The sequence below is a fragment of the Aquila chrysaetos genome, chromosome 7, assembly GCF_900496995.4.
Source record: "Aquila chrysaetos chrysaetos chromosome 7, bAquChr1.4, whole genome shotgun sequence".
NCBI classification, from domain to species: Eukaryota; Metazoa; Chordata; class Aves; order Accipitriformes; family Accipitridae; genus Aquila; species Aquila chrysaetos.
Genome location: NC_044010.1, coordinates 26,007,046 through 26,029,968, shown reverse-complemented (window position 1 = coordinate 26,029,968; position 22,923 = coordinate 26,007,046). Strand labels below are relative to the sequence as shown.

General features: G+C 34.9%; 1 protein-coding gene across 1 annotated transcript in view; it reads right to left on the bottom strand.

Annotated features, from left to right (window-relative positions):
* The window catches only part of NCAM2 (neural cell adhesion molecule 2), a 338,699-nt gene that overhangs the window by 11,961 nt on the left and 303,815 nt on the right, over positions 1-22,923 (bottom strand). The window contains exons 16-17 of the mRNA XM_030021121.2: positions 4,511-4,715; positions 269-388 (exon numbers count right to left, since the gene is read on the bottom strand). Coding sequence (XP_029876981.1) covers positions 269-388; positions 4,511-4,715 — 325 coding nt within the window. The remainder of the gene's footprint in view (positions 1-268; positions 389-4,510; positions 4,716-22,923) is intronic.

Sequence of the window (22,923 nt, the reverse complement as noted above, 5' to 3'; positions counted from 1 at the left end):
GCTGAATAATGCTTAGATGTGGTTGTACTCTGGGTCACAGAAAGAAGAGAAAATGTCTAGTCATAACCTCAGTTGTTGTTTGTGGGGTACCATGATTTAGATCAATTACTGTAAAAAAAAAAATAAAATCACACTTGTACATTGCATTGTCACAACACACCATTCTGGTGATGCTGTGTATCTCCCTCCCAGAGCGAAGGAAGCCCCAGTCCATCCTCACAGCCAGGAAGAGCTTGTGTGAAACTGTGGGGAATGTCAGGCTACTTACTCCGGTTCTGTAAGGGGAGTTGTCTCATTTGGCTCATTTACTGGACTCCCATCTTCATGATTAGTAATTCTTTCATCCTCTGTTCTCATTTCCACTATTGGCTCTTTTGATCCGTCTTTCCTAAAAATTATTAAAAGAGTCTTAGTCTCATATCTTCATATTAACCACATACATTGCACATAACTAATTACCAAGATCCCTTCTCTCAAAAGTCGGCAAAGAAAAGGCAGAACTAATTATCAGTGACTAACACCACCGAGACACATTTAGCAGTGTGTTCCCAATTCCTTGAAGTCTTCAAAGCATCCTGTATCCATGGTTACTTACCTAACTCTGCAAACATCATGGATTAGCATCTCAAAAGAGCATTTTGTTTACGACTAAATAATAAGACAATGGCCTCTTCATGGGAATAGATGTAAACTTTTCTAACCTAGTATAATAAATATAGGACTTGATGCCTAATTATGCTTGAACTTTTCTGGCAGTGTAAAGAGCATTTATGTTAGTATACATACTGCAGAAATGTACTTTATCTCCTGAGATTGTGATAATCCCAGCTACCAGAACGGGGTAAAGAGCCCTTGTGTGGTAAGAATCTAGCCCCTTCTGCTCGCACTGGTAGAAGAAACTCTTTGTTTCTATGTCATATTTCCCCCATTTTAGGAACAAATGCTAGTTGCTCACATGTAAGTAAATGAATAATCTTTGTGCTAATTGGACAATGAATTGAAGGAAGATGGAGTAGTGACTATTGTCATTATGCTTTTGTTAATAATCATAGAATCGTAGAAGAGTTTGGGTTGGAAGAGACCTTTAAAGGTCATCCAGTCCCACCCCCCTGCAATGAGCAGGGACATTTTCAGCTAGATCAGGTTGCTCAGAGCCCCGTCCAACCTGACCTTGAATGTTTCCAGTGATGGGACATCTACCACCTCTCTGGGCAACCTGTTCCAGTGTTTCACCACACTCATTGTAAAAAATTTCTTCCTTATATCTAGTCTGAATCTACCTTCTCTTACTTTAAAACCATTACCCCTTGTCCTATCACAACAGAGCATACTAAAAAGTCTGTCCCCATCTTTCTTATAAGCCCCCTTTAAGTATTGAAATGCTGCTGTAAGGTGTCCCTGGAGTTTTCTCTTCTCCAGGCTAAACAACCCCACCTCTTAGCCTTTCTTCATAGGAGAGGTGTTCCAGCCCTCTGAACACCTTTGTGATCCTCCTCTGGTCCTGCCTCAACAGGTCCATGTCTTTCTTGTGCTGAGGACTCCAGAGCTGGACACTACTCCAGGTGGGGTCTCACCTGAGTGGAGTAGAGGGGCAGAATCACCTCTCCCGACCTGCTGGTCACACTTCTTTTTATGCAGCCCAGCATACAGTTGGCTTTCTGGGCTGCGAGTGCACATTGCTGGGTCATGTCCAGCTTTTCATCCACAAATACCCCCAAGTCCTTCTCCGCAGGGCTGTTCTCAATAATATGGCCATGGTATGGAAATAGCTACTCACTGCTACAGAAGTATTAACAATATTAGTACTAATTAACTTGCATATAATTTTACTCTCAAAAGGCAGATCAAAGGATACCAAAGACATATTTGATATTTCCAAAATAAAACCTCTTTCCGTGCAAATATTTCACCCCTATTCCTGTCATCAGATCAGGAACTGTATCATGGAACTTCATCAGCTGCAGTCTGGAAACAGAGGGTAAGTGAGTAACAGATGAACGATCACTTTTATATTTAACAGACTATTTTCTGGACCTGTGACATTCTGGAGAGCAGTCAGACTGCTATGTGCCATAGCAAAAACCTAGTTAAACCCTTTTCTAATTCATGTCTCACATTTGCATATTGTTCCTGGGAAGGTAATTGTTAAACAGGCTGTTACAACTACAATAATCTATCTATTCAGGAAGTATCTGGAAAACTCTACCATCCTCTGGTACGTATCCTCAAGGAAAATCTTTGTAGGTTAATAAGAGTGTAGCACAGATAAATGTGTAGCCAACAAGTTGACTAGGGAAGAATTAATGGGTAGAAGTCTAAAAGATTCTCGTTATTTTAAAAAAAACCTGCATATGGTTATTCACCTCTGCAAGTGAAATTCTACTTTAAGATACACAAATAGATAGGTACAATACTTATTTCTGTAGATGATGCACATAGCTGTCATGGCTACCTCATATCTGTTACAAGATTATGGATCATAGCAGGACTGGTGGAGGGAATTGTAAGTTCTACTTAGTTTGTCTGTACATCTACATTCTTACAGACAAACATACATTATTGCATGACCAAAAGCCTATAAAAGATGTTATTTGTGAACAGCATTCACACAGGAATGAGAAACTGATCTGTACAGAAAGTACAAACTGTGTAACAATTAAAAATTCCACAAAAGGGCAAGTCATTTGTAGGAAACATATTATGTCATTTCTGTTCCAGGTGGCTACGTGTATGTTACATGCATCGTATCATCTACATTCATTACATATAGAACATAATTAATGACTATATATATGCTACAATCAAAATGTAACAGAGAACTGTACCATAAACCCACTCAAAAATCCAGAATGTGAACGGACATATTTAAAATAGGGAAATGTCAATGTCTTTTAGGGAATGGCAGCTAGCATGAAATAAATTAAAATTTTGACTCTTCAAGCCTGTCTTGAAATTTTAGCTTGACAGTTTATTTATGCAGAGAAGAGGCTAAAATAAGAACAGTCCCAAATATTTTAAGATCTGACTGACTGAAGTTCACCCAACTAGGAAAGAAATATAATTAAATAAGATAGTTGTTCTTCAAAAGAAATGTCATGAAGGAATTAATATTAACTGACCAGCTTTATGCTTTTCTGGGACAGCACGGAATGGCATTTGGGTATGAGATGTTGATAGCAAGGTATAAACTGCTGTCAAGTGACATTTGCAACTTTTGCTCCCTAAGGTCTTCCCATTCAGGAGGGTTTGTACACCAATTTGTACTTGGTCACTTCTTGAACGGAAATTGAATCACAAACTGGATTGCTGTGCTCAATAGGAAAGGACAGCTGAGTCAGAGCAAGAAGCTTCACATCTTGATTCTATTGACCCGGACACGCTGGCCTCACATACTAGGAAAAATGCTGTTATTCCTTCTCTTACTGTAATCTGTGGAGAATTAGGAAACAGCTATTTTATGGCATAACTTCTATTCAGAAGCATTATTTGATGTAAATACTCTATGCCTGCTTATGACCGGTTTTGTTCTATGGAGCTGTTTCCAAAAGGGTTGGGAACCCAACCAAGAAATGTAATCAAGTTACCTAAGAAAGACACAGTCTCTGAATCCCAATAGCCTGAACTAAAACCAAAAGACACTTACACCTCCACTACCAACAACGAAGAAGCCCAATACAGCTATGAATAATGAAGGCTGCAGGATCTGATCTGCTCTACAGGCATCTGGGGAAGGATGGGATCTGGGAAGCTTCAGGAGAATGAACTGCAAGGCCTGACTAGTGGGAGAGCTACAGCACACAGGAATTGGACCAGCAAATGTTATTTAAACACACAAAGACAGCATTCTCACAAATATTACAATGCATGCTATCAGATGAACATAATGAGGAAATTAAGCATTTTTTTAGTAAAAATATTGAACTGCCTAAAATGAGGGACCATAAGTAATCCTCTCTCAAGCTTATCTTTTGAAAACCCTGTAAACATTGGGTCTTTAAAGTACTACTACTTTATGCAATCAGTACTTGAACTGTTCTGCAGAGATCTCACTATCCACTCCTATCATTTAAGAGAACATATTTGCACATAAATGATCAGTTCATTTGCATTTGTTTTCCACTGAAAAAAAAATCACTGAGTTTTTGGGTATTAGCAGCTCAAATACGGACTTGTAGAAATGGAGTTGCACTGATCTGTTACCTGTTCCTCATGGACCAAAGATGTGCCTATAACTGTTACTGAATTACGATTGATTTCCTTTGTGTCAAGCTGCACAAAGAGGCCATCTTAAAGTCAGGTATGGTAAATGCCTTTTTTGTGTCCATTTTTCTTTTAAGACAACATTTGACCACAAACAATTCTATACATGTCAGAGGAACACTTTTCCAAATAATAGAAATATTTTATTAATTCCCTTTGTCACACCACAAAATGGCCATAAAGTTAATATAAGTTGGACAGCCAACTTTCTCTTTTAATGAAGTTTCCAAAATATGTGATCAATACTCACAAGTAAGCAGCCTTTCCTTCTTCCAGTTCTTTACTTTTTCCACTTGAACCACTCTTTTTACCACAGATCCTCCTGGTGATGCACATTAGCAATCCACATTGTCGTACAAAGAAGCAGCTAACATCAGTCACAACCAGGATTAATAAAAGGGCTGCCACTCCCAGGCCAATGACAGCACCAAGTCCAAGACCATTAAAAAGAGTGTCTTGAAGGAAAGAAAATTAAAATTTATTAATAAAATTCATCCCAAAGAATAGCATTTTCTAAAGCTTTTAAGCTGTAGGCCAGGAGGCTAAAGGATGTTTAGAAATGAGCCATTAAGAAATTAATGGAAATAAACTGTCCTGAAGATTAAGCATGTATACAACCTGATTAAAAAAAAATCACAAAACACATCTTTTCTATATAATATTTTCCCATTGCCAAAATTCCAATATGGTCACAGAGCATAAATGACATTATTTAATAACAAATAACATCACATCTTAACATTCCAAGACTGAGAGTATCAGTATGCAGCCTAAGAAAAACATTTTAAATGTTCAACATAATAATAGTTGATATGAGTTGTCAATTTCCACATTTCAAATATAATTAATTAGCAGTGGTGCTACACAGAATTACTGAAAGTTTTAAGAGTGTGCCAAACCAGTATTTATTCTTGCAAAGGTCATTTTTTTAATTAAAGTAAAATGAAAAAGTCTTCAAAGAAGTTAATTGAAGTTATTTAATCTGCAAACAGTTGCACACACTTAGTCTTAAATAAATTAGTATGAGGAAAACTATGCATATTATTAAATGATTATAGGTTGAGGAACTCATTTTGTATAGTCTTGTATCTTGAAAATACATTCATACAGTTCAAAATAAACATATTCCACACCTGATCTTGCTTTCTTTATTTGTATTATGAAAGCTGATGCCTAGCTAATTTTACTTCATTACAAATCTCAGAAAAAAATATTTTCATGTTTTGACTCAGTTGACATTTCCATAACAGACAGTAATGCTACAGACTGTTTTGAATAGTGTGATTCTCAAAAGAACTATTGTGTTTGTGAACTCAGATGACCCTTATAAAGGAGAGGACTTGTATCTAATCAATAAACTAGGGGGGGGGGAAGTCATCTCAGTAATGGTTCATGCACCCAGCTAATTCAAAAAGGTGCCAGTCTAGCTCAGAAATTGGCTAGTGACAATTGCCTTGTGTGATGCTATGTCCTGAGCAAACTCCATAGGGGAGTGGAACTGGGTTTTTTGCATGTTGGTGTTGCACATGAGCATTGCTTACTTAGTGTTACCATGCCTTGGAGTGATGCATGAGTCAACACTCCAGTGATACATTTCCATTTTCAGCTGTATCTGTGCCTGTTGCCAAGATTTTTCTGACAGGAGATCACTCGAATACTGTTGTAACAGACACCAAAACATAACATAATGTAATAAAATATAAATGTTTTAATGGGGCTACTACTACCATCTTCCTCTTCTTTCTCTTCCACCTCCCTGATACATTGTGGACTGTTTTCAGATTAAGAATATCACTTAAGCTTTCGTATTGCTGCTTAACTAATTTTTAAGAAAGTATCTATTTACCCTTTCAAACAATTTGAAAATTACTTTCTTGAGGACTCCTAAATCAATACATACTAACAGAAATATATATTCTGTTAGTCTATGTGACAGAATTCTTAAATGGAAAACTTTTCTCAAAAGAAGGGGAACATTTTACTTCTTATGCAATTGATTCATAGTCTATTGTATGGGTTGTTTTGTTATAGAACTGTTCTTCAGAATGTTATTATGCAATAAGCCAGAATTCAATGAATATATTTACATGGATGGATAGGCAGATAAACAGACAGATATTACTTCAAAGTTATTTTCCTTTCTTCAGAAAGACTTAAACATCATATAAATAACAAAAATAATGGCACATTAATGAAATGATGTATCATTTATGCATTGCCCCATCAGCAATATTGGAAGTTGACATTTCACATGAATTCGTTTTCTTTCTTTTTTTAACATCAACATTCCTAGTTAAATATTATAATTTCTGATACATCTTCCAAAACTTACTTTATCCACACATCCACCCATCTATTTGATGACTTCCTTTGTAAACGTCAGTCATTTATGTTTACCGGTCTGAATTGTCAGGAAGATATAAATAGATATTTAATTCCAGTTTATTGAAAAGCTCATATGTTTCAACAGATATAATACTCGTAAATTCTATACAGTCCAGTTTTAGACACCTTATACAGCAAAGTTTTCCTCTCTATACCTTCTTAACCACTAAATAGAATGTGGAGGAGAAAAAATTAGGGTATTTTAATCCATATTTTTAAACGGATTTGGGGTTGTTTTGTTGCTGTTGCATTTTTAGGATTTTTTTTTTCTTTTTTTAATGCAGTGTTAAGAAGTCTTTACCATGGGGAGATACATTTTTCACTGATGTAAACAGCATTTCCAGTGTCACTGGAATATTGTGATGTGGCAAGCTTCCCCCCCCGAATGATTCAGTGACACAAAAGCCTACACAATATTTTCACTGGCAAGCGAAGGAAATGTTTATAGTAACAATATTACTCCTTTGTACAATGATATTCAGATTGATTTGCCATAGTTGTGGGTAAGACTTTGTTTTTCACTGTTTTTCTTCTTGGTATTGGTGAGACATCTGAGACCTAAGTATTTGACTGTTGCATATTTTTCTATCTCTTTATGACTGATAATTTCCTTTTCGTTCAGTATTCCCCATCCTTACTACTGCCCTACTTCTCCCAAGTCCTATTTTTCCTACTTGCAACTCATTTGTCCATACAGGTTTCTTTTTCACAACATTTGAAAGTCTGATTTCTTATGTTTGCCAATACTTTTCCAACATTTGTCTCCTTTATCTCCCACACCCCAAAGAGTGACAGGAATGTGGCCACATCCTGCGCTGGGGCAAGAAGCACAGCTGTCATCAGCCTTCTCACCTGTCTTAGGCTTTAAAAGTACCTTTGTTATGGTTTATTTTTAATATTAATGAAAATATATAAAATTAATTTTTTTAAAGTTAATCTTTGGCTTAATTCTGTTCTTTCTTAAATTGCTGTGACTTTGTACTGGTCTATCTGCTCCCGCAAAAGCCAGTTGTAAAACTAATGCCAATTTCTATTAAAGCAGAATTAGGCCTGTCCTGACTGCTTTCAAAAATCATACCTTAATATATCTATGGTATCAAAACAATGTGAAATTTTGTCTTAAGATCTTATGAAATCAACAGAAGTATTAATTCTGTGACTGGATGAAATGTTAATGTTATACTACATATAGCCTTTCAACCAACTTTGAAAAACACCTTTGTTATTAAAAAGTTTTGCCCTAAATTAAATTGGGAATAGCTTTACTGTAACAATTCTTAAACAATAAAAAAAAAAAAATTATAAGGCAATGATTTTATATTTATTTTAACAGTGTTCTAGTATGTACCAAATGGACTCAAAACACTAGTTCCACTTTGTGCTCTACAACAATAAAGTATTTATACATTATATGCCTTTTTTTTCTAGTTGAAAAAACACTTTTATGATTTTAAATCTTAAAATATAAATGTTAATGTGAGACAATCAGTTCTTAACAATTTTGTGAAAAGGTTTACTGTATACCTGACTTAGTAATCTAATCATAGTGGAGCTTTTTTAAACACTGGTTGAAAAAAAAAAAGTGTAAGTAAGTTCCATAGTTCTGAGTAAGTTTCAATTATCATTTGTCAAAAATATGCTAAATTTAAAATTATATGCTTTTTGTTATATAGAATGTGGCATAAATAATATAATACACCTTGCCATGATAATGAAGGAAACCGTCAACTTTAAACAAAGTTACTTCATTCATCCACTTCCTCAAATCAGTGGTTATCAATGAATACTTATGGAAGTAAGATTACAAAACTTTCAGAAATGCAATTAAAAAAATTGAAGCAAGTTTCTATAAAAGTTATGGAAAGTATTGGCAATTTACAAGTTCTCACTTATTCATTAAGTTGTGTTTCTAACTTCTAATAAAATAACTGAACATTTTTGCACAAATCATTATTTGAATGGGAAAGAGCAGTGAAGAGCTTTGGCAAGTAAAACAGAATTTCCCAGTGAAGAGAACTAACTGGAAAGATAAATTTTCTGGACCCTCAAATGTAAGTTCAAAGTGTATTCCTTTAAGGAGTCTATTTCAGATACTCTAAAGGGAAGCAGGTCTAAAGAGAGCGCCACCATCTACATATGTACACAGAATATAGAGTTATACTTTGTATGTGGGAAAACTAAAGCTTTTGCTTCTGCACAAGGAGACAGGAACTTAATATGCAACATTCAGACATTTGGACTGACGTTACATGAATGTACGTCCTTCGATGTAACAGAATTTCTCCATACTCTTACAGAATCGCATTGTATATATTCAACTGCTGGTACAACAAAATAATAATTGCAAGCTTTATAATAAGTATTCTGCTTGAGCAGGGGGTTTGGACAAGATGACCTCCAGAGGTCCCCTCCAACCTCAACCATTCAGTGATTCTAAGTTTTATTGAAAAAAAGAAGCAAGTTAGCACCTTTTTGTGCCTTACTTCCCGTCAACTCCTCCTTAGCAGGCATGGATTAAAAGAAAAATCAAAGCTAGATGATTCTACATAACCCTTAACCTTTTAGAGTAATTTACATTTTTAAGGAAAAAAAGTAATGATATTAAACACTTTCCTGCACTCATAGGGTAGCACCTGGCACCTACATTTGAATGGATGAGAAAGAGTGTGCAGGGATACTATGCATAAGTTTGTCCTTTCTTTCAGGTCAGTCTGAAGCTCAAGTAGGAACTGCTCTTGAGCTAAAGTAGTTGAAAATTATGAGCTAGAGGATGAATTTGAAAACACTGCACTGGGTAGTGGCAGAAAAAAAGCACATTCTTATTTATCATCTTCTTGAACTGCTCTGCTCTATTGACTCTTAAAAAGGCTGTCCAACCATGATGGTATTTCTGCACTGCCTATGAATGTTGTCTTTGAATTTTAGATATGATCTGGAACTTTTCTTAGAACCAAAGGCTTACAAGATGTATATACTTATTCAAAATCTCTAAAAAGATAGAAAACATAGATATTAAAAATCAGTATCCATTGACAAGCATCCAAACAATCATAATGTAGTACCAAAAAGTTAAACAACTGTACAAGATTTTTCTACCAGTTCATACTATAATGGTGGAAAGCTAAGACCATTGCTAGAACAAGCATTGCCAAGCTAAAGATCTGGAAAGGGGGGAAAAAAAGGATACCAAATCTTACAAGTTACAGGTACCCAGAATGAACTCTATCTTGGGTAGCCTGTGAAGGTAGCATGTACTCAGCTTTTTTACTGAGAATGGTATGATGCTGGAAGACTATATTAATTAGAAGAGGAACCATTTCTTAGCTTTGTACAAAAGCTTCCCATTACTAAGCACTCCTGTTCCTTACTGAGACAAAAATCGCATCAGGCAAAAAGGAGTAAACAACCAATGATCCCCCTATGCAAACAAGCTCCAATAATAACCAATAAAACTTGGCTTTTGAGTCAGGTAAGTGCCCAGGAGCTACATGTCTATCTTCAAATGAAATAAACAAATCAATACAGTTGCAGCATCAACTTTTAAAAAATTATTATGATTCTGTGCAACATTTACTGAGGGAATGTGAGATGCAAAAGAGACCATGACAGTAAGTAATATCCTTTTCTATCCTCTTCCTTAATACAAAAAGATGCTATCAAGGCTATAATCAACATTAATTTTAATGTTTTTTCTTCCCCAGTGATTTTTCCTATAACTTTCTGCTAGGACAGATACTGCTGAAGGGTAGTGTACAAGCACATGAGGATATGTGCTCTGTACTGCACAACTGAGTAATACGTTCTGACAGATATGCCTGACACACAGTTTTGAAAAATAAGAGGACAGTATTATTGATCCCAATATAACTAATTGACTGAAGAGATGGTTTCTGCTAACTTTCTTCTACTCATAAATGACATGCCTTAATTGTCTACCATCTCCAATGAAATCTGAGCCTGATTGCAGTGGAGTTTCAATGGTTTCACTGGCAGCAAGAGGAGCCATAAAGAAGGGGCTGTATACCATAGACAACGGCGCACAGGAGGGATGGGCATTCACAGTCAAGGGAGTCTGTGGTACCAACCAGGGTTATCAGTTATAAAGATGTGAGCTACGAAATTGAGCATGTCTAAAATGGTATCTGTCAGAAATGTTATGCTTTTCTGATACTTATCTGAGTGAGGGAGCTTTTCTTTATTATGGCAGAGATCCTCTTGCCAACAAGTTTTCTGAAATTACTTTTTCCATCTAAATTTTACAGGAAAATTTCTTTTATTATGACACTTTCTGGGTACTGAGTAAGTAGGACTTGAGTTCTCATTTACTCTAATGGCCCGTTATAGGATTTTTCCTATGAAGGTGTCTTAAACAAAACATAAATGCTAAATAAAACAAATATTGTAATGCAGCTAGCAGCTTGAGTGTTCCTGTCAACAATGTCTTGTCTGTGTCCGCTAAGGGATAAGGGAAAGGAAAGAAGGCCGTGTTAACTAGAAAAAGTGTGCTGGCTTGTGAAAATATTATTTGGAGTTGCGCTTTATTATTTTTTAAGCAAAGTTTTAAAAAATTATTCCTGGCATCATCAAACTATCCCTATGCAGCTTTCAAAAGCATTTGTAACGTGTCTAAAGAGTTATCAGGTAGCCACAGCCCCTTCTTTCATGTATTTACTCAGTCACCATAGTAAAGAGTATTTTTTTACCAGTGCCTACTTCTATGTGAAGCCCCAGAGAAAAGCGGGCAGAGAGATCCCAGCCCTCCTGTGCATTGAGGGGGGACAGGTTGTGCAGTGATGGCTTTTTGTGGAGTCTGTGGCATCAGCTCGGCACCCAGGTTTCAGAAGGCCTTGGGGAAATAATTAAGTTTCTGTGTCCCACTTTCTTCCATTCAAATTGACAGCAGATTTACTGAACATGTCTCTTGTAGGAATTTCCAAGAACCTGTGCAGATTAATTAAGATTGACATGGGTATTGAAAACATACACTTATGTGTGGTTTCAGTACTGCTGTTACATAAAAGGATAAATTATTTTAATTGCTTTCTTTAGGAGAATTCAAAATCACACTGTGCACATACCACAAAGACCTGAGAGATTTTTGCATCTTTATACTGGATGACAGCTGTAACCAGAGTACTATAGTCAGGAGACCTGAAAAAAAGTTGAACTATGTTGGGATTGTATTTGAATTGATAAAATATTTCAGGTTTGACAACACTTTCTTTTAGCTCTTTAAGACATATGTAAATGCAAACCCAACAGTTTTGAGAAGTACTACTTGGAATAATATTTTAAATGTATCATTATTTTATAGCATTAGCTACAAAAAGAAAATTTTAATATTATGGGTGCTGCCAGTATATGGTGCATGTTTTTACTTGAAATAGTTACACTGGTACAACTGCAAGTGTCAGCAGAGTTGTACTTGGTTTAAGTGTCGTGTGCCAATATAGTTTCTCCCAGTATTAAAACATCTGCCTTTTGGGATACAACTGTTTCAAGTAGGCAGATTAAATCTATATGGATCAAGTGCTCAGGCCATGTATTTATACAGACACTTCACATACTTGCTCCATTAGTGGAGTAGCATGGCAGCCACCTAATATGAACCAAACTAAAAATTGAAGAATTCTAATTGTAATGATTTGGGGGGGGGGGGCTTTTTGTGTGTGCGTGGGGGGTTTTAAATATCCATTATTGGATAAAACACTGAGGTTTACTGTTGAAACAAAAATATTGATACAATGTTTAAAAACCTCTTCAGTTACAAAATACACAATGTAGATAACACAAGAAAAACAGCATTTATCAGTAGTAAAGAAAATACAGATAGAAATGCTTTAAGTCAGTTTTCTTTATTACAAAAATGAAGACAGAAATTGCATAAACTAAAATGAACTTTGAACAACAGATGAAAGACGCACAAGGTTACATACATTTCTTGACACTGTGTTTGGAAAGATGCTGAGGGCCATCACTTTTACACTATGCACACATTCTTCAGGAAGAAAGCAGAGATGACAGCAAGTACTGCATGTATGGAAGAAATCAGTGCAGCAAAATGGTAGTGAAACATGAATGAGATGAAAAAAAAATATGCCATTGTTTCACAAATTAAAATAAACTACTTTAAATCCAGACTTTGTCTTGCCTTTCATAATGTTTTTAAAAACAGAAACTGCAGTGCTTGCAATATTTTTCACAGAAGTAGTTTTTAGTACATTGTATATATTTTCAAATGTAATTTTGTTGGAAACATGCACTCAGTAAGATTTACTTTGCTTGTATTAAGCTCGCTTAACATGCATTGTAATTAAAATTATATGAAGATAAAATATTCACTAGAAATTACCTCTACAAAAATGTTAAACATGTAAAATAAATATAAAGAACTATTAGTAAGAATATCATACAACATAATGGGACTATGGTGGCAAGAATTACTACTACAGTTTCTCAGGACTTTAGAACATATAAAAATGAACAAAAATGGATATTCCTACCTCAGTTGCTTGATCTAGTTCTTGTAAAACATCAAAACTTAACACAGCTCTCAAGCACACAGCTTCCATACAGCTACTTTTTCTAAACAGGCAAAGTTGGTAGATTCTTTATACTTGATATTTGACACCATTAGCTTTATTATGATGCTGTCATTGACATTACAAGGAATAGGATTTTCCCTGTGAGTTTCCATCACTTATACATTAAGCCTGATAAATGGGTACAAAAGGAAAACTTAAGATTCCTTATATGCCTGGAGAAATGGGATAGATGAAGTACAATGTGATAAGCTCAGATGAGCTCTAGATGTAGCAAAGATTTCAGTGATGTCATTATAGACCTCAGAAGCTGCATTTGTCTTGATATTGTTCAAACTACTTCCTAAAAGTAAGAGGTTTTTTTCCTTTTCTCGTAAAAATCCCCCAAAAATGAGCAATTAGAAATCATCAAGATACTAGACAATGGGTAGAAGATTGGAGACTATTAGCACAATCACAAATTGTATATAAGTCTCCATTACCTCTTTAAAAAAAATGAAATTGTTTTGTTAGGCTTAACTAGTTAACTTTACATTTGCATACACAAGTAGAGTTACTAAATTTAGTGAATAAGGTTTGCATGCTGGAAAGATAATACATGGTAAGGCCCAGGAATCCAAGTATTGGTCATACAGTTACTTATGTAATTAACCCACTATATCTGTTTATCTTTTAAATATCTATTTTTCATATGGACATCATATTTTTTACATCAGTGCTTGTCCTTATACTTCCATCACAAAATTAAATGGAATGTTATTTTGTTGCTTGGTGATGGTATGTTTTGTACACCTCATAAAACCACACAGATGGATATATTTTATTTCTGATGTATGCAGCATACATGTCTTTTTCTGGGCAATGTTTTTCCTATTTAGCTAGACAGCAATTTATATTCTAATAACCCTACTGTAATAAATGAAGGATCACATTTGAAGTTGTATTATGTAAATACTTTGATTCATGAATAATTTGTAACTGTTAGGAACTTGTCAAAACTCTGGAAACAAGAAAGACAACAAATAAAACCTGATTAGGAAAGAAGCCAGCCTTAGCCTCAAAAGGTTGTAAATCAAAACATTTAAAAAATAATGTTCCTTAGAGATATACTGCTATATCACAGAATAATCATTACCCCTTTTAAGTTTCTGTGCCACCAATTTGGATTTAAGGCATAAGTTCAATGCAGAATATTTTAGGACTTCAGTCCAATAGGCAGTTGAATATTAGCATTTAAAAATATGTGACAACGCTGGAAAAATGGTAACATTTTACACTGTCAATCATAAGACCTAAAATCCCTTTTACAATTACTACATTTAAAGGAAAAAATTTACTTCTGTAACATTTAAGTACTAATGACAGCAGAATATTAAATTCGATTTGTGAGGACATATTTATCATTGTAATACAGTTTAAACTACAATTTTAAAGCTGTTCAGTCTATACCTACCAATTATAATTTAATTTGCAAATGTTTCTTCTCACTTTTTCCTCATTCTTGTCTGTAGGAAGACAAGATTTTAAAATCTTCTGTATCTTCCCACAGATTGTACAAAATATTGTAAAATAATCTTGCTGTCATTGTTTTTAAAGAAAGAATTATGAAACATTCTTAAAGAGAAATACAAACAAAACTGTATTAGTTATTCATCTCAGGAGATACATGACAACCCAAAGACATTATTCTCTTCCTCTTTTTCTTTCTCATTACAGAGGTTTTGGGATGCTGCCCAGAACTGTCTGGCTCTGCTGTCACAGAATGCCTATAATATTGGCTTAACTCATTGTCTTTGGACTTCGACGGGAAGAGTAGGGCCAAAAGAAAAAGGTCATATTTAAATTACCTGATAACCTCAAAATGTATAAAGCAGAAGAATATAAACTGGAGCAGACCTAAAATTTTTCTCATTTAACAGGGGAAACTTATGTAGTTTCCAGCTGAAGCTACTATCAGTTGGAAAAAAGGTAAGTGATCCAACTTTATCTCTTTATCCCACTGGCATTGTAACACTGAGGATAAAAGCCAACTTGTCATTTATAATGTATATTTAGCTTCTAAAATTTCTTAAGGCTTTTCATTAGCTCTTTCACAACATGTTTGGAGAGTTCACAGTCAATCACTCCCTGTGCCCTAATTCCTATCTTGTCTTCTTGTATACTTATCAGCAATGTTAGAATGACTTGCTAAGATAATAAATTTATAACTGGTAAAGAGTACTTCAAATGTCTAACCAGAGTAGGAAAATTATTTAGAAATTATAATTTTTCTACTTTTATACATACCTGTAGTAGTCTCCTGTCTTGCTTTATAAAAAAAGTAAGAACAGAGACAAGTAGATGACAGGTAAAATATGTAAGAAAATGTTTAGTAGAACAGCTTAAATGTTTCAAATTTTAGGAAATTAGGAAAATGCTGCAAAACAAGGAAATACCAGAATTGGACTGTCTGTGCAACTTTAATGAGACCCTATTTTATGTTTCATTCTATAAAACCATCTAAGTTTTACTCAAGACCTTTTAATCCAGTGGTAGATGCTCATTAGTTGTGATTGTTATTATTCAGAACAGCACTCTATCTCTATTGTGTCCATAAGAGAAAATTCTGTTTCCTTATAAGCATCCAGCCCCTATCTTACAATGGGATCAAAATGCAGAAGGGATGTGACTGCAGACAACAGTCTCTCAAAAGAATTCACTGCTCCCCTGGTCCAAGAAGGAGCCCTGGTGTTTGTGCACCACTGTGCTCCTGCAAACTGAGAAAGAGCTCCTGGGAGCAGATCATGGTCTGCTTGTGCCGAAGCACTCAGTGGAGATCAAACTATTCACTGTTGACCAGTTGTGAACTAAGATTTTCAGAAGCTTCTAATGAGGCCAGACTTGGGCAGGTTGGGGTTTTTCCCCCCTTGGGAATACAAGCAGCATCTACTTACTACATATTTGCCAAAAGTCAGTTCTATGATTATAAGTAGAGATGTACTTGCAGTTGTTTTGTTACCACAGGAAAAAAGTGGCAATAATGACAACAACAAACATTTTCACTATCTGGATTTTAGAAATGGTTAGAAACAAATAAAGCCTCTTGCAAAAGTTCCTGCCCAAGGTGATTCTTCCCCCAAAAAACATTTAGCATAAGCAATAGCACTTATCAGAGTTATACTGAACTGAAAATGTGTTCTCACACCTGAAAGTTATTGATAACTGTTACATGTAGCTAGCCATTCCAAATCCTCTGTATCAGAGTTAAAGAGAAAATTTTCATTAAAAAAGATAGCTTAATGTTAAGATCCCTATCCTTCATTAACTATTGTCTGTAGATTCAATAAGCACTTAAGCATTAAACAAATAAATAGTTTTTGTTACAAGAATAACACTTATAAAACTAATCCATATATTCACAATGTTTGTGCATGGAAAACTAGGCTTTCACCCAACTGGCTCTGACTGGGAACCCAAAGTTTTGACTCTTACAAAATTAGAATAGAAATTCTACTTCTTTACCATACTATGCCAGGCACATGTCAATATAATTCATTTCAAATTAATGGCAGAGCATTAGGTTAAAGTGATGTAACATAGTGGCAAGGGCTGCAAATGAAATAGCGGCCCCACTGAACACGGTGAGAGATTTTCTACAGATCACAATGAAGCCAACATTTTTAGAATGGCATTTGCTTGAATTCCATCTACTTCATTATACTAAATATATGAAATTTTAAAAAAAGTATTTCAGCCAATAAATAAGTCTTCAGATTTACACACATGCATTCTGAAGACATCTTACTTGTGACATAGCCCAGTCTTCTAAAATTATTGTTATTGGTTTAGATGAGAAGAGGTTTTATTAATGATGTTTTAAAGTAAATACTTCTAAGAATAAATTGAAACTGGCAAAACTGACCATAATCATGATTTCTAAGAAATAAGAATATCCCTTACACAGGTGAAGATACATAACTTAAATTTGACCAACTAATTTCAAAGTTATAAGATAATGGTATTAAATCCCTAAAGAAATGAACTATAAGGGGGGGAAAATCAACATGTATTGTTAATTTATTATCTTTGTTATGGTTAGTAACAATTTGAAGGGAAGTATCTTAAAATAGATATTTAATTCTGCCTTAGCTCTAAAGTGCATTGCTTTCTTGGGTTATTCTGTATGCAAGAGGAATGAACCATAAACTTAGTCAACTACATAAATTCTAAAATCAAATATATGCAGAAAAATGTCTATGTGAACTCTTACTAAATGAACTTTTTTCTGAGGTTTTGTATACATTGTTCTAGATGCAGAGTTTGTAAACCAATCTTTTAAGGTGTAAAATAGGGAAACCTACTTTTCCCATTCTTTACTAAAGGTTAACATTGAGCCCCCTGGAGCTTCAAGTCCAACAAAGGCCATGAAATGGAATGTGGCACTGTTAGAGTCACAAGAAGTGTGTTTGGTGGTCAGGGACCTATTTTATGTGCTGAGGCATGGCTGCAGAGAGGCACAGGAGAAGTATGGGGAATTAAATACTATGAACTAAAGCAATTCAGAGATTATAAATTAGGGAAGAAATGTTTGTTAAAATCCACTAGAAAGTACAAAACATATCGATATTAAGCATAAAGTTTAAAGTACATCATGGAAGGAGCTAGTGTAAGGACAACTCTGTGAAAAGGCTTAATACAGAATCAAAATGCTCTTATGAAAGACCAATTGATAGTGTACCTAGAACGCCATGCAACTTTCAATGGTAAGGTCTATGCATAGATTTTTTTATAATCAAAATATAGTTGAGAAAATAAAATCAAATCACATTGATCAAATTCAATAAGTCACATTCTCCAAGTTCTGTCAGACAGAAGAACCAAGCATCATCTGTTGAATTTGTCACAGAACTTACAAGGTTTCCAAAAAGCCAGATGAAGAATTTTGCATGTACAGACTGAAGTAATTACAGTATTTAGGATCTTAACTAGGAATGGAAACTTTAGAAGAGCTATAGAAAAGTACAATTTTTTTATACAGGCCTGTGTCTATTTTCCTGTAAATATAAAATTCAGAGGGAAAGGAAGAAAACATATTGCTTGCCTTATCAACAGCATCAAAACATGCACCAGAAACTTATGAATACAATGAAAGAGAAACCAGCAGCATTCAGCTGCGGGGACTGGCCTCCATTTTCACGTCTAGTAGCTTCACAGCATCTATCTGTGTGGATAAGAATTGTTACAGAAAATCAAGAGTGTGAAGAAGAAGTAAATTTGAAAAAAAAAGTGAAAAAGTTGATAAAACATGAAAAATAAAGTATCAGAAGGAAAAAAGTGACAGTAGGAAAGAAAAAAAAGAGAAAAAATAATTAATTTAATATTTATATTGTGCCGAAGACAATTACTTGAAAGACATTACTCTAACAGAAACATCAAATTATGATTAAAGTGTGGATGAAATGGTAACCATTGAAGTGCTCTGGACAAATCTGGATAACAAAGTCCTCAAAACATAGAAAAGGTGTACCTTAATAGCAGCAACATGTGGTTCTCCACAGCAGCCAAAGTGGTAAACTCTTTGGTCTAATTTTAAAACAATTTATTTAAGGACTTAACCTGAAGCATGCTACCAACTTTCTTGTTTCACCTTGAGATTCAAAACCATTCAGCCAAGCCCAACCTAAATAGTACCTTTCAGGTGTCTTTCATATGTTGGAGGTACATGGAACTCAGGAAACTACAGTGCAACTTCTATCAGAAATAGTGACTATTTGAAGCAACAACACACATGAGCCCATAGGCTGAAAGAAGAAACTGTAAAAAAAGTCAATGATTACATAAAATGAAGGTTCTGATCATGCATGGGGATAAAGAAGAGAGAAACTTGTTTAGCTGTTTTTTCTTGCTAATAAGTTTACCTTGTTCCTGATTTATCGTAGGAGACCAGAATGGACCACTGTCAAAACTGTCGTCAATAATATGGACGTAAGTCCACTTGAAATATGAATGACCAATGCAATTAGCACAGGCAGCTGGGTAATTAGATACTGACTTTAATACTAGGGTCGGAACAAAACAAAGTTGCTTTTCAAAACATGCAACTTCTTAGACATTCGAGTCCTCACAGTATGTCTGGATATAACCCAGTGCAATATATGAAGTTTGCATATATATTTTCTACTAATATTTATATTGAAAGTTCACTTTTTGGCAGATAATACAGTCAAGTTTATGCAATATAGTGTATGTTTAAACATCTTAATCTTGAATGGATATTGAGGGGGTTTTTTTCAGCTACAGTGGCACAGTAATTATATGGATAGCGACTAATATCAGTGTTAGGCTACTGTTTCAAAAGAGACTTCAAAAGAAATTGAAATGTAGAAAATCTTGTGTAGTATAAACAATAACCTTGGTTACATCTTAATTTACTTACTTTAAAAAGTGAATTTTAAGAAATTGTAATGGAAGTAGATGAAAACAGTTAAGCACGGCATTTTGCATTTAAACTGTATTATATCAGTCCCTTATTATATTTATTTAAGCTTCAAAAGAATTTATTTAAGGTTAAAATCAGTGTAGAGGATGATTTGTGACATCTTAGCACAAATACATTGGGATATATCTCTTACTCTAGAGAGCTCACAGTCTGAAGAGAAAGGCAAGTGGTGGAAAAAATCATTCCCTCTTTCCACAAATACATGATCAAGACATGCAGAATTTAAATGCTACCCAAACTCAAAGGATTTTTAGGTTTTAGGATTTGAATCTTCTAGGTTTTTTTGCAAAGCACCTTAAATTTAGCTTAAATCACAGAGCTGTTGTTTTGTGAATATGTTCTGGTGGGAAACTTGCCTTTCGGACATAGATGCATAAAGTTTAACCAATGCATTATCCTCTTATAACATGAATGTCCCTGTTCTTGCACAAATATACATCTGAGTGTAGGTAACTATCAAGTAGAAAAGACAGCAATATAAATAAACTAAGAGCTATTATGGACTTTACCTCATCCTCACACATATTTCTACTGTGGTGTTTTCAATGATACACATTTTTAAAGAAATTATGACTGTTCAAGCTGTTCAAAATTCACAACCTGTTCTTTTTATTAAGACTTAAATAGTTTGGTCCTTATATTAATAGCAAAAAATTCTTTGACACATTAAACTTCCACAGTTATTTTAATAACACAACTTTTAAGTATTTTTAGAGAGTATATCTATCAACTTAATCTTCTAATTGGCACTTATGTTTTTTTTAATTATAAAGCAACATAATGCTAGCAATTACTCATAACAAATATTCTAGGTGAATAAGAGTACCATACTTATAAAGTGTAGCCTCGCACTTTAATATTCAACACCTATGATGATTTTCTTTCTTTCTCATAGCATTCAAAAAGATAAACAAACTTAAATTCAGAAGGTAAAAAAAAAAAAATTCAATTCCTTTTGAAGCAGAAGTTCTGTGAATACGGAGCAGTTTTTTCACTATTATTTGTTTTTTTCTAGCATTCTACTGTTTTTCTAAAAAATATCTTTTTTTTTTTTTTGCCTATGAACCCCGCTGATGATACTGAAAGTGTAAGCCTTTTTGTCTCTGATTCATATCAAATAAGTTCTATCAATTTTAGTAAGCAATTTCTATCCCTTTTCACGTAAAAAAGTTACTCTTTGCAGGGAATGGACCCCACAGAGCTGGTTTTAGCCTACAGCAAGAACACGCCCTATCATTTACAACAATGTTCATCTCCAGGATTTGATGAGAAATGGGTCTTACTCAGCAAATTCTAGTACTGCTTTGCAAAACAAAAGCAAATAGGTTTTGTGGGGGCTGTCATCTTTCTGAAGTTTTGGATATTAATTTATCTGATTGGTGTGATTCCTACCAACTCCTATTCTCAAAGCATGAGATCTCAAAGACACATTTAAATTCTTCTCTCTACCCTCTTCAGAAAATAAAATAAAAAAAATTATTCTTCCAATACAGCAATACATGCTGAAGACTTTGCTTTACACTTTTAGCTCAGAATTATGATCTGAACAAAAGTCGGACAAAAGTCTTCATTTTTGAGTTCTGATTTTGGAATAACAATATCCTTCAGCCTATGAGAAAATGATGCAGGCAATTTCACAAGGGTAATGCTGCAGCTCTTCCTTGCCTTGGGAATGTGATCAGAGCTGCAAGGAGACTAACATCCTCAAGGCTTTCCTTTTTGACTACTGCATTTTGTTCTTCATTTTGGATTAAACTAAAACCCTAACTAGTCAAAGTGGCAGAGATAGAATAAGGAATCTTGTAATGCACGAAGTTGTACAAAAGAGGTGCCCATCATGGACTTAAAATTTCTGATCTTTGGAATGGAAATTTTGCCTTTGGAAATACCTTCAAACTCCTTCTGTGCTTTCCTTTTTCTTTCTTGGTTTAAATTTATTGTTGCTATCGAAGGTGGTGCAAGGATCAAGGGTCGGAAAGTTACAAGTCTTCTTTCCCAAATTATTCTGATCATTAAAAGTGTGTAAATTTCTAATACAATATTTTCCTTACTGAGCTACAAAGAATTTTACTTCCACCCTCAGATACCTATTTTAAAAAAAGTTTACAGGAATGTATTATTATTGCAGCCTCTGTTCTCTGGCAAATTTAGTGAAAACATCAACTGCATTCAAAGTTATCTGAAGACAGAAATTGATTAATTTTTGTACAGGTATACATACACACATAAATGGACAGGCAGTGTGGTCACAAACCATAGGCTGAAAATCAGGCCAAAATGTTATTACTGAAGAATCAGTACAGAATATAATTCTGCAGTCTTTCCCTGGAGATTTAAACTGGCAACTTAAAAGCCACAAGTCATGACTTTCAGTCCTGGCTCAAGTACCCACTGGCTGCTGTTTTAGCTTTTTCTATGGAAAGAGACTTCAAAAGATGATGACTACAAATCCCCATGATTCTCCTAATTTAACTTTTAATGCTGCAACATAACTTTTCCTAGAACTAAGTACCAGAAGCCAACTGCTGACATTACCCCATAGCTAACTCTGCCTCAGAAAGTGGCCTTGCTCTGAAATAACACATTGTACCTGGAAAGGGCTTCTCTTCAGCTGAGCTACACATGGTCACTAATGACTAATTTTGGTTACCAGCAGTTCTGCATATTCTCAAGAGGGAATATCTTTAGTCTTTTCCTTGCTCATTACCTACAGAATTGTTGACTAAAGTTAAAAAAACCAGACAGTTTATATCTGCAAAAGCACAAGGGTTACTGATTATGTACTGAGACAAAAAATACACAAACGTAACTGAAACCCAGCCTGGCCAGAAGAATGCTGTTGTTGCTACTGAAGTCAAAGTGAGGAAGAAAAAAATCTGGTTTAGTTTTATGGAAGAACAGCTATAAAGAGAAATCTAGAAAATAAACATAACAGAGATATCATTGCCTTTGGAAATGTAAGGATAGGATCCGGAGAGGTGAGGAAATTCTGGAGCAAGGTTCAGGTCAGGGAATACTTAAGAAAACTGGATATACGTAAGTCCATGAGCTCTGATGGGATGCACCCACAAGCGCTGAGGAAGCTGTCAATGCAGGGCTATTCTCAATAATCTTTGAATGATCATGGAGATTGGGAGAGGTCCCTGAGGACAGGGGAAAGCAAATGTCACTTCTGCCTTTAGAAGGGGCAGGAAGGAGGGCTCAAGGATCTACAGGCCAGTCAGCCTCACCTCAATCCATGGGAAGGTGATGGAGCAA